The sequence below is a fragment of the Echinops telfairi genome, unplaced genomic scaffold, assembly GCF_000313985.2.
Source record: "Echinops telfairi isolate 266 unplaced genomic scaffold, ASM31398v2 ScPeMD7_8;HRSCAF=38, whole genome shotgun sequence".
Taxonomy (NCBI): Eukaryota; Metazoa; Chordata; class Mammalia; order Afrosoricida; family Tenrecidae; genus Echinops; species Echinops telfairi.
Window position 1 is genome coordinate 18,709,047 of NW_022103905.1, and position 16,160 is coordinate 18,725,206.

Below are 16,160 nucleotides of genomic sequence, written 5' to 3' on the forward strand. Positions count from 1 at the left end.
AGCTTTCTTCACCACATTTGCTTATGCACACATTTGTCTTCAGTGATCATATTGGGAAGGTGGGCACCCACTGATATGATTCTTTGTTCTTTAATGCCTGGTACCTGGTCCCTTCGGCACCTTGTGATCATACAGGCTGATGTGCTTCTTCCATGTGGACTTTGTTGCTTCTGAGCTAGAGGGCTGCTTGTTTACCGCTCGATCACTTTTTATTGAGTTCATTTATTTAAGACAGATACAGCTACTACAGTGAACCCTTGACTGTTCAAATCTTCCTGTTTGATGGAGCAATCTAGATATCTGACCTAGGAACTGAGTTTCAACTGCCAGGGAGCTTTGCTTGGCAGGTCAGACAAGAGAATGGGCTCTCAGCGATCTTGAAAGGCTGCACATTAGCCAAGGGAACACGGTGTGTGAAAGGACCAGTAAAAGGCATCCTCATATGTCTACAGCTTAAAGAGAAACTCAATAAATATTGCTATAAAATATTAAGGTTTGGTGGAGGGAGGGGGGGTGGTGGAGAAGGGGAACCAGTTACAAGGATCTACATTTAACCTCCTCCCTGGGGGACGGACAACAGAAAGTGGGTGAAGGGAGATCTCTCAACACTAAAAGCGTTTCTTCTATATCCAAAACTGCTCAGGGCATGCGTGGTGGCTTGAAAATAGGCCGGTAGCTTCTTTTCACAGTTCTCCCATTCAGAAGTGGAGTATGAGAGAGTGTGGGCATCGTGAGTGACCTGTGAGCATTTGAAAGAGACTGGGATGGAGGTGATGCGTGTGATTGACAAGACAAGGCCACAGAAGACCTTGCAGCAGCTTCTCTGCAATTTCTTGGCTTGCGATGTCTGGGGGAGGCCAGCTGCCATGCGTGAGGACACCCCAACAGACTCAGAGGGTGCGTGTGGCCAGGATCTGAGGTTTCCTGCCAGCAGCCAGTGAGAAATGGAGGTCTTTAACCAAGAGCCATGTGAGGGAGCCTTCAGGAAGCAGATGCACCAACTCCAATCAAAGCCTCTGATGACTGAGGCGTTACGTCAGACCTTGGGCTGGACAGACTTAGCGAAGTCATGGCTGGATTCCTTACCCAGAGAAACTGTGAGACAATAATGTGTACTGTTTGAAGTAGCTAAGTGTTGGGGTGATTTATGGAGCAGTAGATAACATAGCAAGCAAATCTAAACTCCAAGCAGAAATGATCAAGGAAAATAACTTTTTAAAATCATTTTATTAAGGGCTGATAGAACTCTTATCACAATCCATAAATACCTCAATTGTGTAAAGCACATTTGCACGTTCATTGCCCTCATCATTCTCAAAACATTTGCTCTGCACTTAAGCCCCCGGCATCAGGTTCTCATTTTTCCCCTTCTTCCCTCCCTCTGTCCTTGATAATTTATAAATTATTATTTTGTCATATCTTTCCGAGGTCTCCCTTCACCTACTTTTCTGTTGTCCGTCCCCCTGGGAGGAGGTCACATATAGATCCTTGTAATCGGTTGCCCCTTTCCAACCCACCCAACCTCTACGCTCCAAGCATCGCCACTCACACCACTGGTCCTGAAGGGATCATCCACCCTGGATCCCCCTTTTCTGTGTTTCCAGTTCCTATCTGTACCAGTGTACATCCCGTGGTCTATTTGTAGGCCAGTGGAGACCCCCTTGCAGAGGGGGCTCAGGGAGGAGATGAGCCAGTCAGTTTGCGATGTCAGTCAGGAACGATGAGAAATACAACTTTCCTCTAGTTCCTAAATGCTTCCTCTCCCTTCACTATCATGATCCGAATTGTACCTTGCAAGTGTGGCTAGACCACAGAAAATAACATTTTATTGAACTCTCTTCCCACTATAACCCCATTTCTATTTTCTCAATAAAAGGGTTATAATTACTGATTACAAAAGTGGGTGAAGGGAGACATCAGGCAGTGTAAGATACGATAAAATAATAATTATAAATTTTCAAGGGTTCATGAGGGAGGGGAAAAAATGAGGAGCTGATACCAAGGGCTCAACTGGAAAGCAAATGTTTTGAGACTGATAGGGCAACAAATGCACAAATGTGCTTGACATGATGGAAGGATGGATTGATGAGTTGTATGAGCCCCCAATAAAGTGATTTTAAAAAAGGAGAAAGGGTTATAACTTACCCAGTGTCCCCTTTGAGAAACCTAGAAGTCATACTTTACCCTCACAATTTACGGCATCACCACGTTCTCTTCCCTCCGCCTCTATCATTGGAGGCCAAGTCTCCTCTGGCTGCTTTAATTCAGAAGCTTGCCTGGCTTTTTCAATGATCCGATGCAGCGTTCCAGTTTCTCTCCCTCTCTCCTCTTCATGGGCTGCACTCTGCTCTAGAAAAAGGCCAAGGGCTTCTGCAAATATACATGTGATTTTATTAAGCTCCATTACACACCAGCTGTCTTGGCAGAAGGCAGTCAGAATGCTCCTGAGGAGTTAGGATGGCAAGCTTTCATCTCACCCAGTTGGACCGGTTATCAGGACGGTCCAGTCCTTGCAGAAGGACGTCATGCTGGCAGAGTGGAGACACAGTAGAAGAGGAAGACCTGGACTGCGATGCACTGACCCAGTGGCTCCCACAATAGGCTCCCACAGCCATCACTGGGGACGGGCAGGCCGGCAGTGCTTCACTGTGCTGCACCGCGGGGGCTCTAAGTCAGGGGGCTTGATAACGCCTGAGAGCAACCATCATTGGTTCCGCGTGGCTTAGGACAAAATTACCATGTCTCAGCCTGGCACGCTTGTCCTTGTCCCATAGCTTCCTCTCTCGTCTCAACTCACACGCAAGTCTGGCCACCTTTCAGCCTTGCATTTGATGCTCCTTTTCTTTGTAGAACACCCTTCATTCTTCCCTCATAACTCTGTGTCTTAGGAAACTCTCCGTAATTATCAGGTTTAGGTTAGATGTGTTTGCTATAATACTTTACTAGAGCACTGAGTGCATAGATTGATGTTGTTTACTATCAAACTTATGCCTTCTTTATATCTACATGTTTATTCATGCATTTGACTTACATGTTATGAGCAACTACACGACAGGCAGTACACTAGGGACTGCGATAAAATGGAATAAACACAGTTAACATGCTTTTGCCCTTGTCGAGCTTCCAGTGTATTCAAGACAGTGAATAAGTCAAATGCTGTGGTATGCAAAAGAATTTTATGCAAGAGTTAACAGTAGAGATGTACTTTAGATTGCATAGTATAAAATGCACACTGATCAAATTGTTTTCCAGTGCATATAAATTTCCCCTTAGTCAATGGAGAGTAAGTTCCCAGGTTCATTGTACCCTTGACACTACAGGTAGGGCTTAACCATCTGTTTTTTTTTTTTAAAGAAATAGTTTTAATTATGTGCTGTCAATACTAAAACAAAAAAATATATAGGACAAGTTCAATTATATATTAAAATTTTGATTATGCACAAGTAGATTAACTCTATATTATCAAAAACAAAAAACAAACTCACTCACTCCCATCAGGTCAATTCCAACTCAGTGACCCTGTATGGCTAATGTAATTTAAATGTATGGCTAATATAATTTTTAAAGTCATCACTTGTAAGGCCATACATTTTACTATGTGAAAAATACGATTTAAAAAGTAGAAGTCAAGTCTTTCTGGTATTCAGAAGTCAAGCAATAGTCGTTCAGCTTTTTAAAAAGAGGAAATTCCAAGGGAATTCCTGCCGCTCCCTTGGCTCAGTGCCACATGGTTCACGACGGAAATATTATGGGATATGTGCAAATGTGACTGAAATAAAGTTCCACTAAAATAACAAAAGCCAAATCCTAATCACTTAAACAATGAAGAACGTTTTATACTCAACTAAAAAACCACAACTTAGTAGTTGAAGATAAAAGATTATAACAGTTAATGACTTTTAAAGACCTAGTTACTTATGCTAATATAAAGCACATTTTCAAAATTCTAAAAAAGAAAAAAATATTGCCTTCGGTAAGGAAGCTTGTTTTACAGGTGACATTCATTTCTGAAATATTTAGTGCACATTAAACAACCGGGGTATAAAAATTTTAGATTTTGTTCCGTCTTAAGTCCAAGCGGATCACAGCTACATCACCTGATCATGCCCCCTTTCACAGTACTCTCTTTAAAATATGGTCCTGGAAAATTTTTATGAACGAGTCCAGGTGAGAAAATATAGCTTATGTTTGGACCACACATTAACTATTTCAGTGGGCACAATAGGCTTTTTCTGGAAAACAACCCCCTTGCTTTGCTCACACTCTTGTGCATAGAGGTACACACTCATAGCCAAACCTGTCACACCACTCTTTTTCGTCTTTGAAAGCAAACTGAGTGCACAACAAGAAAACACAACGTGCATGGCTTCTCGGCCTTTTGGCTAAGATACAACATGCGACTATTCAGAGGCAGACTGGAAAAAGTCCTGTTTGGGGCTCTGTAATAGATGTTCACTAAGTGTTTTTGTTAGTTTTTAACTTTATTAATCTGCAGCAACCCTCATTTTAAAGTGGCCTATAAAAAACGATCACTAAGGGTCAGGAAGGGTTGACACTGTTCAAAGTTATCTGCCATTGGCCAGATTTAACCTTTTAATCCATTCTCAACAGAATGGAGGTATAACGTAATTATTAGCATAATCTCTAATGGTAAACTTTGTTCTTTAAAATAGCAGGTTTGTCTACTATTTGCAACGTTTAGAAGAGGTCTACTCTAGAGTTTCTTGTCCATTGATTCCCTGCCACAATGTTAAAACACCTGGAGACTCCCCCCAGCGTCGGAGTTGAGGGCTGACTGGCGTTCCCTTCTCATTCACATGGCCCACACCCTTTCTCAAGGCACTCTGGGAATGTCGAGGTCACTGAAATGGAAACTGTCCGCAGGCCCACTGATAGTTTAGGCATATTCCTCCCACAACCTTTTCCAAATTTAACATCGCCACAGCTGTTTCCCGGGATTTCATTTCAGCAGAACAGCCCTTAAGTTATTTTCCTTTTATTTGTAGCCACTCCTTCATTTTCAACTTGCTGAGCAGACAAGCAACTGCTTCTGGTTTCCATGGAAACTGGATTCCTGAGGCTACGAGTAAGCATTCTTGTTCCACCAAACTAGGAGAGAGGAAGCAAAGAGCAGAATAGCTTAACATATTTACAACATATCTAGAGCACAGTGAAATCTAATTTACACACGTGCTAATCACGGTGTAGGTGAACCTTTACATAATTTTAACCCCTGGCCACCTGACTGGTTTCTGAACAAACTCAACTTTGACCGTTGCAGATCTTTGACTTTGCAGTGTGGAGAGGACCGAAGGGAGCGCACGCTCCTGGTTCATCTAGGAGGAGGGTTAGAAAAGCTGCAGTAGAAAGGGAGGGAACAGCGGCCTTCTGAGCAATGTGGTTTTCTGCGTTGAGGAAGCTAAAGGGCTGGTGGAAGGCAGACAGGAGAGATGCCAGAGGTGGTAAAGAAATAACATGCCCCCTCCCCCATCATGATCCCAAGTCTACCTTACAAATCTGGCTGGACTGGAGGATGTACACAGGTACAGATAAGGGCTGGAAACACAGGGAATCCGGACAGTTAAACCCCTCAGGTTCAATAATGAGAGTAGCGATACCAGGGTAAGGGAAAGGTGGGGGAAGAAAGGGGGAACCAATCACAATGATCTACATATAACCCCCTCCCAGGGGGACGGACAACAGAAAAGTGGGTGAAGGGGGGACATCAGATAGTGTAAGACATGAAAAAATGATTGATAAATTACCAAGGGTTCGTAAGGCAGGGAGGGGGGGAAATGAGGAACGGATATGAAGGGCTCAAGTAGAAAGCAAATGTTTTAAGAATGATGATGGCAATGCATGTGCTCGACACAATGGATGGATGTAGGGATTGCGATAAGAGTTGTACAAGCCCCCAGGAAAATGATTTTAAAAAAGGAAAGAACCTGGACTAGAAGGATCAGATACAAGATAAGGAAGACATCAAGATCAGGAAAAACAGTAAGCCCCACAGAGAAGCGCAGAGAAGAGAAGCTAAAGGGGAAAAGGAAAGTCTGCGGGCAGAAAGAGGAGAGCAGACCGGGAGCAAGACCCCGAGAGACTCTGAGGGCAGCAAAGGGGAAGCCATGGCTGCAGAGGGGTCTGAGGAGAACGAACGTGCATGCGACTTCTCCCTCAGCACAGGCTGGCTGCGCTTCCAGTGCAAGGGCTGAAGTAGATTCTGAGGACCCTAACTGTACTGAGGATGAGACATGAAAACACTGCAATCTCTTTGGCCACTGAGCATGGGGAAAGTTTTTAAAAAGAGAAATGGAGGAGGAGGTCAGTGTTGGAGGACATTCCCCCAGAATCTGCCTCCACCTTCCCAGCGTCTCTACATCGTGTCCATTGAGCTCCAGGTTAGAAGTGACAGGCTGTATATGCATGTATCTCCACTGTTAGCTGTCATGCATTTGACTCCAGGCAACCCATGTGCCGCGAGTAAGACTGCTCTATAGGCTTTTGAGGCTGTGGCCTTTGGAAGCAAATCAGCAAGCCTGTCTTCTGAGGCAACTATGAGTGCCTTTGAACTGCCAACCACCAATCTTTCAGCTACTAGTTGAGTACTTAAATGCTCGGGCCACTCAGGGATTCCTCTCACAGTCCTGTGCCACTAAAAATAGTACTGGGGTGGCTGGCTGTGACTACTGGCTCACTAAGAGTGGATTGAACTCAAGTTTCCTTCACTCATTATTTTCTGTCTTTTGAGGGGCACTGTTTTGGTTTACTATTATCTGAATAAAGAATCTACCAGTCTGTATGACTGGTAATCTTTTGTAATGGTAACACACTGGCTTAAACACTGCCATAACTTTTTAGATTATACCACTCTAGACTCAACTGATGTTAAGTCAATGGCAGTGCCTATAGAAGTATAATGCACCTAATTATATCTATTGGAGACAGTGAGGGTCAGTGGTAACATTCTTGTCTTCCATGCTGGGGACCTGGGTTTGATTCCCAGCCAATGCACCTCAAGCACTGCTACCACTCATCTGTCAGTGGAGGCTTGCAGGGTGCTATGATGCTGAACTAGCTCCAGGAGAGCTTCCAGACTAAGACTAGAAGAAAGGCCAGATGCTCTGCTTCAGCAAAATCAGCCAACGAAAACCCTAGGGATCCCAATGGTCTGTTGTGCATGAGGGCATCATGAGTTGGGGGACAATTTGATGACAGAGGACAGCAACAGAGCAGCTACACGGAAAGTGAACATTATGAACACTTCTATTACGCAATCATCTATGTGTGCATGCATCTAACTGTAACGAACGAGAGCAGGGATAGGTATGGACTAGCAGCAGAAGAAATAAGGAGAAGCACAGGAATCCAATGAGACCTGTCAACATAAATTCTGTTCAGTGCAGTTGAGAGGGAGATGCAGGTTATGCTGTTTCCCCTGCCTTAATACCTAGGGTTCTCCATAAAGATGAGATCTGAGTTCAAGTGGACTAGGGCGTAAGGAATCGTGTGAGGAAGAAACATTTGTTACATGCATTTTACAGTAGCTACATGGAAAACTGATCTGCTCTCTAAACCACTCAACTCACAAACAAAGAGTTAAAACAGAAGGAAAGTCATTCAACTGTTATTCCTAGAAAAGGTTCTGTAGCGACAGTAACAATAACTGTAACTCACTAAGCGGTGGCACAGTGGGTATGTTTTGGGGAGCTAATCACCAGGTTGGCAGTTTGAAGCCACCAGCTGTTCCATGGGAGAACTCTGAAGTGGCAGGCTCAGAAGCCTACAGGGCAGTCAAGCCCTGTCCAATAGGGTCCCTGTGAGTTGGAATTGACAAAATGGCCATGAGCCGAGAAGTCTTTTCAGTTATATAATACTTAACAAAAATCAGACCGTAAGACTCTAGTGGCACTTTTAATAGTCCCCCATTCACTAATTATTAACACTTGCTGGTATGTACCCCGTCAGTTTTAGTAGAATGTTTAATTCTAAAAATTTCACCAAATATTTCATGAAATGAAACAGGACCACAGAAATTACAAAAGTTGCCTTCACTATTAAAGATGAGTCTTCCTGTGTCTGTAATTTCCAGCCTAGAAAATCCACAGGGGAGGTGATACTCTGTCCTATAGAACTGCCAGGAGTTAGAATTGACTAGATGACAGTGGGAGTTAAAGAAAGCACAGGCATTAATTTATGGACACAGCTTCCCTGTACCCTCACTGGGAAAGGCAACAGATTTTTCCCTACTTAACTTGTAAATCTTACACCAATTGAAGGTTCCACTGACCTGGAGACCAGACCCAGCAGCACTTCTCTAACCTCTGTATGGATCTAGGTTTAGACGCTGCTGCGGTAAAATATGCCCAATGTGAACATCAGGTAGAAATACTGTATAGTCAGCGAAACAGTACAAATAAATAATGAACATTTCATTAAAAAAAAAAAAGATCTTACCTTTTGCTGTGCTTTATGACTTACTGATTTAGGTGGAAAAGTACAAGGTATTCTTCCATGATGAATATGATAGGGTAACAGGAGACTGGGTTCTAATGGGACCCAGGGAACCGAGAGACTGGATGGTACAGCAGGCAGGTCAGTGTGGGCTTTGTACAAATTATATGCAGTACGAGTAACTTTTCCATCAGAGGTCTTGTAGATCAACAGCGAAGAATCTTCTGCTGCATGAGACAACAGGTAGGAACCCTCCTGCAAGCTAAACCCATACAGCACGAGTTAGCTCACAGGCTCACTGCGCCAGCTTCAACACACTTTCTGAAGCACGGTCTACCAGCAACACTGAAAACAATGGTGGGAAATGGAACATCACCGCTAACAACACTTTTATAATAAAACAAATTTTAGAAATTATTTTAGCTATTTTCATGCCTTCTGGTGAACAAATTTAATTTTTCCTCCAAAGTCCACAAATTTGATTATTTTCTTTTGACTGCTATATTAGTCAATTTATAAGATGAGATGTCAATAACTTAGACTTGTAAATAAAGTGGCAGAAAGACAATATGATGGCCTATTAGGACGGCAGTAGAAACAACGACCCTTAACAGTTAAGCAAAAGCCCTGGTGCCGCACCACAGCTGCTCTGTGGTCAAAGATGAGGCTTTCATCTCCTTGCAGAAAGAGTTCCACTGCTGGAAACCGAGAGGCAGGTCTATACGACTTCTGGCTCACTGAGTCAGAATTAACTTGATGACAGCGAGTCTGAGTGTTGACCTCCTATGTATGGAGCCTGGGTGGCAGAGTGGTTACACACTGTGCTGCTACAGGAAGGTCAGCAGTTTGAAACTACTAGCTGCCTTGCCGGACTAGCTTTCTACTCCCATAGAGTTAGCCTACCCTATCCTATCCTGAGTCGGAATCGAACCGATGGCAGTGAGTTCTGAGGATGACAGTTGTGCATTTTCTCATTAAGTTCTCCCAACAACCCGACGAGGCTAGTATTACTAAGCCCTTACCAGAGATGAAGAAATGGGAATTAGAGACTTTAGGCAATTTGCCTAAAGTAGTGATGCAAGGGCTGAGATTTAAACCCAGGCCATTAAATGACACAGGATGTACCCTTAGCTAGGATCTTCTACTGCCACAATTCTGAGTTATTTAAAACATCAAATTCTATAATTTTCCTCCTTCTTTAGAGAGTTTAAGGGATTCAACACATTATCATAAAAAGCCAAATGGATATGTTTTTTGGGGATTCCTCCTCTGAATTTAAGTGTTAGGGAGGATATTAATTCTCTCCCACAATACATTGTTTCCATTAACTTTTCAAACAGAAAAGTAGTAAGTGTTGACAAAAGAGGTCCACAAAATTATTTTTGTGCTCTAGGCAATCTGCTTCCCCTACCCCCATCCCCAAATAGTCACTTTCATACTTTGATATTAAACAAATAGTAATTGTATCTAATGACCTTTATGAAAAAATGTAATTTTTTTTTTTTTTACAGAGAAATACATGTGATTCACTGAAAATCATGCGACACACTACATGAATGGCCACAACTCCGTGTGGCAGAAGGATGGTCTCTCCAACAAGTCTGAGTTCTACACCTGGAGCCTGGGATAAATTATACGGCATAAGGGAATTTAGGTAGCAGATGGAATTAAAGTTGCATCTGGTCTTAAAATGGAGAAATCATCTTGGAGTATCTGAGTGATACAATGTGAGAACAAACTGGTTTGCTTCTGCAATTCTGGAGGAGGAGGAAGAGGGTCACGGGACAAGGAATGAAAGTGGTCCCTATGAGCTAGAAAAGGCAAGACTCAGAGGCTACAAAGAGGAAGATAAATTAGAAAACAATTTCAGAGCTTCAATTTCTCAAAGTTCTAGTCCACTTATTATGCAACTAGATGTGAGTTCCTCATTTGTAAAATGCTGGCATTCCACTTACTAGTTTCTTAGGTACTTGTCAGTTCTGGGATAGTGTGATAGAAGTTTTGTTGTGTATTCTGTTCTTCGGGTGAAACCCATGCCTACATATAAATGTACCAGTTGCTTTTGAAATGTTACCGTGATCTGTAGTTCAGTATTTGTTTTCCATTGCTGCAATAGCAAAATACTACAAATGCATTATCCAGTACTTCTCAGATCTGTCTAACCGAGGGAAAATCAAGGTGCTGGCTTGATTTGTGGCAGACGGGGTACTGGTTTTGCCACCACAAAAATCCACCTACTCACGCAGGCTTCTCAGTGCGCCAGTTTTGGGCAAAAACCCCAGCATGCAACTGACTCATCTGTCCTCGCTCTGTGACTTCTTTTAGTTTCCATGAATGCAGAGGGACATGAAAGGACAGTGATTTGATGATGTAGAAGAGGTGAAGAAAAAAATGAGGTAGATGGTGTTTCCAAGAATGGAATTACAGATTTGTAATTGTATTAAGTGTAATGGAGAGTACTTTGAAGGTGATAAGGCTATTTTGTAAAAAAATTCTAATACATAGTTTTGAGAAAAAAAGAGGAGCTGATACCAAGGGCTCAACAGAAAGTAAATGTTTAGAAAATAATGATGGCAACCTATGTACAGATACAGTTGATGTATGGATTGTTGTAAGAGCCTCAAAATCTTTAAAATTATAAAAAACAAAAAAATCCTAGTTTTTTTGGGGGGGTACCTCCTTGGATAAGCCAAAGAATGAGGGGGCTTCAAAATATTTTGAGGACAAGTTACATTAACCTTTAATTCTGTTTTTCTAAGAATTTTTGAAGACCCATTATACAAGTGGTACAAGAAGTTGGGAAATAATTCTCACAAGACCAGCACGAGAAGAATCAATCTATGATCTTTTAAATCATCACATTTGCAGTAACTTGTTACAGCACCAGTGTGCAATAAATACAACAGCCTTATAGGAAAATGCAGTGCACACTCACTGACGGCAAATGCCATCATAGATGGTTTCCTTACTCAAACTTCCACATTTTTAATGAATTTTCATCCAACAAAACCAGATCAAAGTAATGTTAAAATACGTACCCTCCCCCCACAACAAACTTACCTACTTAATTTCTTTAGGATGTGTTGAAGGATGTTAAATAAACTTGAGATCCTATAAAAATAAAGCAATATAAAACTAAAGCACACAAAACAGCCCTCATTAACAAATGGAAAAAGAACATATTAAACTCAGAATATCAAAGCTTATGGATACACTAAGTTCTGCTGTTGGAGAAGCTACTAGGTGGAGAATCAGAGGCTAAAATAAAAATGAAATCTATTTTATATATTTTATTAGTTTTCACTCAGAAGCTAGGGGAGGTATAAGGCATGCAAAAAACTTATTGACACAAATAACATTCTAACGGGAGTGGACATATTTAAACACAAGCAGGGAGTTCTCAAGTTTAAACAGTCAGTCTGTCATACTAGGTCGCCTGCATGTGCTGGGACAAGTTACCCTTAAGTCTCGTTATTCAGAAATCATTTTTCTTTTGCATTTAAGTACTCAAAAGTTCTGAGTATAAAACAACTAATTTCCCTCTGTTGTCTAATAATGCTTGGTAAATGGACAAAGTTTTAGATGTTAACTCTCAATGCCATCAATCCACTTGTGACTCACAGCCGCCCTACAGCACGGAGTAAAACTGTGGGTTTCTGAGATTGGAACTCTATGGGAGTAGACAGACTTGACACCCTCTGGTGGCTGGTGGTTTCGAACTGCCGAGTGGCAAGTGACCTTGCAACCGCATTGCAGCCCAATGCATAACCCACCATCAGAGTGCATAATCCGGGAGCGAAGAGAGGGTAACTGTCCTATCCCAGACCTTCCCAGTGAGCCACTCTTATTCTACACCCCCTTATGTGGAAAGGCTGTTGCTACTGGCAACACATTTAACTTGGAGATGATTAACATGGATCGCATTTGGGCAAAGGGAAGACGCCTCAATGTATAAAAAATCCTTGAAAATAACCAATATTTAGAGATAAAGGAAAAACAATCATTTAAGTAAGTTTTCCTATTGCTACCACAAAGTAAACTTTCTTACTTGAGAGCTGATAACTTTTCTTTTAATTCTTCGGAGGTAATTTCCTCAAGCAGGAAGAGTTTTGAAGTAAATGCGTCAATATGCCCTAACACAAAATAGCAAAGTTAAAAAAGCATTGCAGTATTTAAAAACCAAAAATCCAATGAGTTATTTAATCGCCTTAAAAGATGTCTTTATAACATATTAATAATGTGAAAAGATCTTTAACATTATTTAACATTCTGAAAAGAATGTTAAACATTCTAAAAAGAACAATATACATTATGTAAAGTTGTATTTAAAAGACAGAAAATAAAGTAAATTCATTATCAGATATTTGCTAAATGGTCACATACAAAATTAATCTCTACGGCCAAAATTTAAGAATAATGTGTTAAAATATTGGTGTTTCTAATAGCAATTAAAGTTGTATAAAAAGGAAATGTCTTAAACGAAAAATGTGCTATTGCCAAAGGAAGCCAATAAGGCCAATATTGTTCACAACCCGTGCATCTTTCATTCTTCGGGAAAAAAATAGTGGCTTATTATTTTTAATTGAAATAGTCCATAGGATTTCCAAAGGCTAAAATAAAAGTCTGTTGGAAAAAGTTTTACTTTAGTACAAACATGAGATAACTCTAGAATTCTCAAAAAAAGCATAGCAAACTTCCTCTAAAAAAATAATGTGTATATTCTTAACAAAGGCAGTAACACAACACTGGGGCCTTGGAGTGTACCAAGGACGATTGCCAAAAAAGACAATCCTCATCAAATGTTCTATGATTAATTCAAGTAAAAAAAAACAGGTTATTGTACCATCAATTAACCTGAGTGTAACCTTCCACCAATGCTAAAAACAATACTACTTTTGTTTTTATTTTTAACTTTCAGTATTATTAAAATAGATTACCTGGGGAGCTGACATCATTACGCATTAACAAAAAAAAAAATGCATTATCTAACATCTCATTTTCTTATCTAGCCCTCTTTTTATTCATTTGCTTTGCACACATAAAAAGATTTACAAACATTTTAAAAACGTGTGTTCCTTCTAGGACAACAAATCCTCTTGTTCCTACGCCCACTTGCTATTTTCCTATGCCAAGCTTTGGCTTGACCTCTGCCTTTCTAAACTCAAGAGACAGTGGTGTTTCCACTAACTATGATACGGAGCCCAGATGGTGCTACGGCTGATGTGTCGGGCTGCTCATAACCTATAACGCCGGCGACTCAACTCTCACTAAGATATTCAATCTTGGAAACCCTATAGAGTGTCATTCTAAGTCAGAATGACTTCTTGGCAGTTGGATATCACACACTTTAATGGTTTAATGAACTGAAAAACACTCACACTCGCGGCCAAGGAGTCAATGCCGACGCAGAGCAAACCCCTGTGGGTTTCTGAGACTGTAACTGTTGATGGGAGTAGAAAACCCAGGCTTTCTTCCACGGAGCTCCTGGTGATTTCACACTGACCTTTCGGATTGCAGCCCAACACATAGCCACTACACCAACATAGGTGTAGACAACTCCAAAATTCACACTAAATCCACTGCCATCACATCTATTTCAGCTCACAGTGACCCTACAGGGCAGAGCAGAACTGCCCGGCAGGCTTCCAAGGCCGTCACAATCAACAGGAGTAGATAACAGTGGTGGTTTTGTACTGCTGACCCTGCGGCTAGCAGCCCAGTGCATAACCCCTGTGCCACCAGGGCTCCCTCATAAGTACAGAAAAGGGGTATCAAATACAACTAACATTGTAATATGCATACTAAATATATGTTTGGGGATACTCGTGAACAATTCTTACCTTTCCAAAGGAATCTCACAAGAAGTATGTATTATTGTATATGTCAAATATGTGTAGTCAAAAACATGAGGGACCCTCAAAAAGTTCATGGAAAAGTAGAATGAAAAATAATGGAATTCATCCCCCTCCCCTAGTAATTATACAGATATGCGACGAATACCAAACTAAGTGCTAGGGCAACACAGAGCATCAAGGAGTTTACAATTCTCTGAATTTTGAAGTTTTCTAACCTATGGAGCTCAAGTGAATCACACACGCGCTTGAGATGTTTTCTCTTCTGTACCCGTGTGTGCTCTATACTTTAAAAAACAGGCATCAAAGTTGGGAAGCAGTATCTTATACAACACTAATACAAATGAAGTATGCTTGTGTTTGCACATAAACCAAAAACATATGGAGTCAATTCCAAGTCATAGCAACTCTACTAGAACAGAGTAGAACTGTCCGTTGGGGTTTCTGAGATTTTAAATATTCACAGGGGTAGGCAGCTTCATTTCCCTCTCATGGATGGCTGATGGGTTCGAACCATTGACCTTGTGGTCCGCAGCTCAGTAGGGAATGCACTATGCCACCAGAGGTAGTCCCTCCAGCAGCAACAGTGAGGCAGTATGATGCAAATAATGTATAGCAGACTCTGACTTGAAGATTGGTCAGTTTTGCTAGGTACAAAAGTGAGCCATCTCAGAAACAAGATCAGAGAATCCAACGCCATGAAGTAAAACAGGGCCACTAGCAGAGTGCATGTCAGATCTCTGCCCCAAGCGGCACAGGAAGAAGAGGCACTAGAGGCTGCAGTATTGAGACCACGAGAAAAAGCGGAGGAACTAACAGCATCAGAACAGTGCATCAGAACAGCAGGTACGCTTTCTGTCCTGGGGGATGAAGAATAGGTTGAGAAGCCAAGGACCAGAGAGGGACGAGTCTTCCAGGACGGCACAGACAAGGCTCTGTGGACAAAATAACTGTACGCTTAACACTTTACTTCCCTAGTAGACTCCACAGTCACGAGCATTGTCTATGAGTTGTGTGTGTACACTGTAACACATTATCAAACCCAGAAGAGAAACAGAATGCTTTGGGAGAGTTAATGTCAGAATAGGGCAAAGGAAATTGGAGTGGAGTCATGTCTGGTCTCTGCATCAAAGGAATCAGCGCTGGGCAAATGTGGAATTGGATTTCCCTTCTCCTTTGTGTATGACCCATAAGCTATTCCATCAGGTAAGAAGTGAAGTTTGTACTTTATGAAAAATTTTCATAGTTAATATAGCAGGGCATCTATAATTTTTGCATATTTGACCTGTGCAAAGTAAGAGCGCCTATATGTCAATTATACATATAATAGATATGTAAGACTGGAAGGTGTGCACAGAAGATGGGATAGGGCTACCTTGGACATTTCTGCAGACAGGTACATCTTGCGGCTTTTATGGTGCTATATGATGAACGGAGTACTAGAGTCTTGAAGAGAAAAATGTTCCTAACTAAGCAACAAAAAACCAGTACAACTATCTTTTTTCTGAGATACAAGAGTAGTAGTTCTCAAGTGTGGTCCCTGGACCAGCAGCATCAGCATCATCTGAGAACATATTAGAAATCCAGACCAATGAACCGATCAGCAATCTCTACTTACAAAGTTCTCCAAATGACTGTGCTGCAGACTAAAGTTTAAGAATCGCTCAACTAGAATCCTGTAAGTCAAGATGCTCTCCAGTTACAGGAAATAATTTACTTCCTGAGATATGTCTTACACCTCATAAAATATACGACTAATCTGAATCTTTAAATCCTGTAGGTCTTCTCTACCTCTACTGGTCATCTTAAAAAAAGATCTTTGTAATGACCATCAACCTAATTTCTGAGGAGAAATGA

The 16,160-nt window shown here is 41.4% G+C and overlaps 1 protein-coding gene and 1 long non-coding RNA gene across 4 annotated transcripts in view; one reads left to right on the top strand and one right to left on the bottom strand.

Moving 5' to 3' along the window:
• The window catches only part of LOC123521266, a 34,404-nt gene extending 23,880 nt beyond the window's left edge, over positions 1 to 10,524 (top strand). The window contains exon 3 of the long non-coding RNA XR_006679739.1: positions 9,963 to 10,524. This is a non-coding gene — a long non-coding RNA (uncharacterized LOC123521266). The remainder of the gene's footprint in view (positions 1 to 9,962) is intronic.
• Positions 2,369 to 16,160, bottom strand: part of ICE2 (interactor of little elongation complex ELL subunit 2) — a 48,996-nt gene continuing 35,204 nt past the window's right edge. For 2 of the 3 annotated variants that reach the window (XM_045286450.1, XM_004709466.2), the window contains exons 12-15: positions 12,500 to 12,584; positions 11,512 to 11,562; positions 8,455 to 8,713; positions 2,369 to 5,109 (exon numbers count right to left, since the gene is read on the bottom strand). In XM_045286450.1, coding sequence (XP_045142385.1) covers positions 4,981 to 5,109; positions 8,455 to 8,713; positions 11,512 to 11,562; positions 12,500 to 12,584 — 524 coding nt within the window. In that variant the 3' untranslated portion in view covers positions 2,369 to 4,980. Of the gene's footprint in view, positions 5,110 to 8,454; positions 8,714 to 11,511; positions 11,563 to 12,499; positions 12,585 to 16,160 lie in introns of those variants that run through there. The other variant, XR_006679738.1, reaches the window with a different exon arrangement.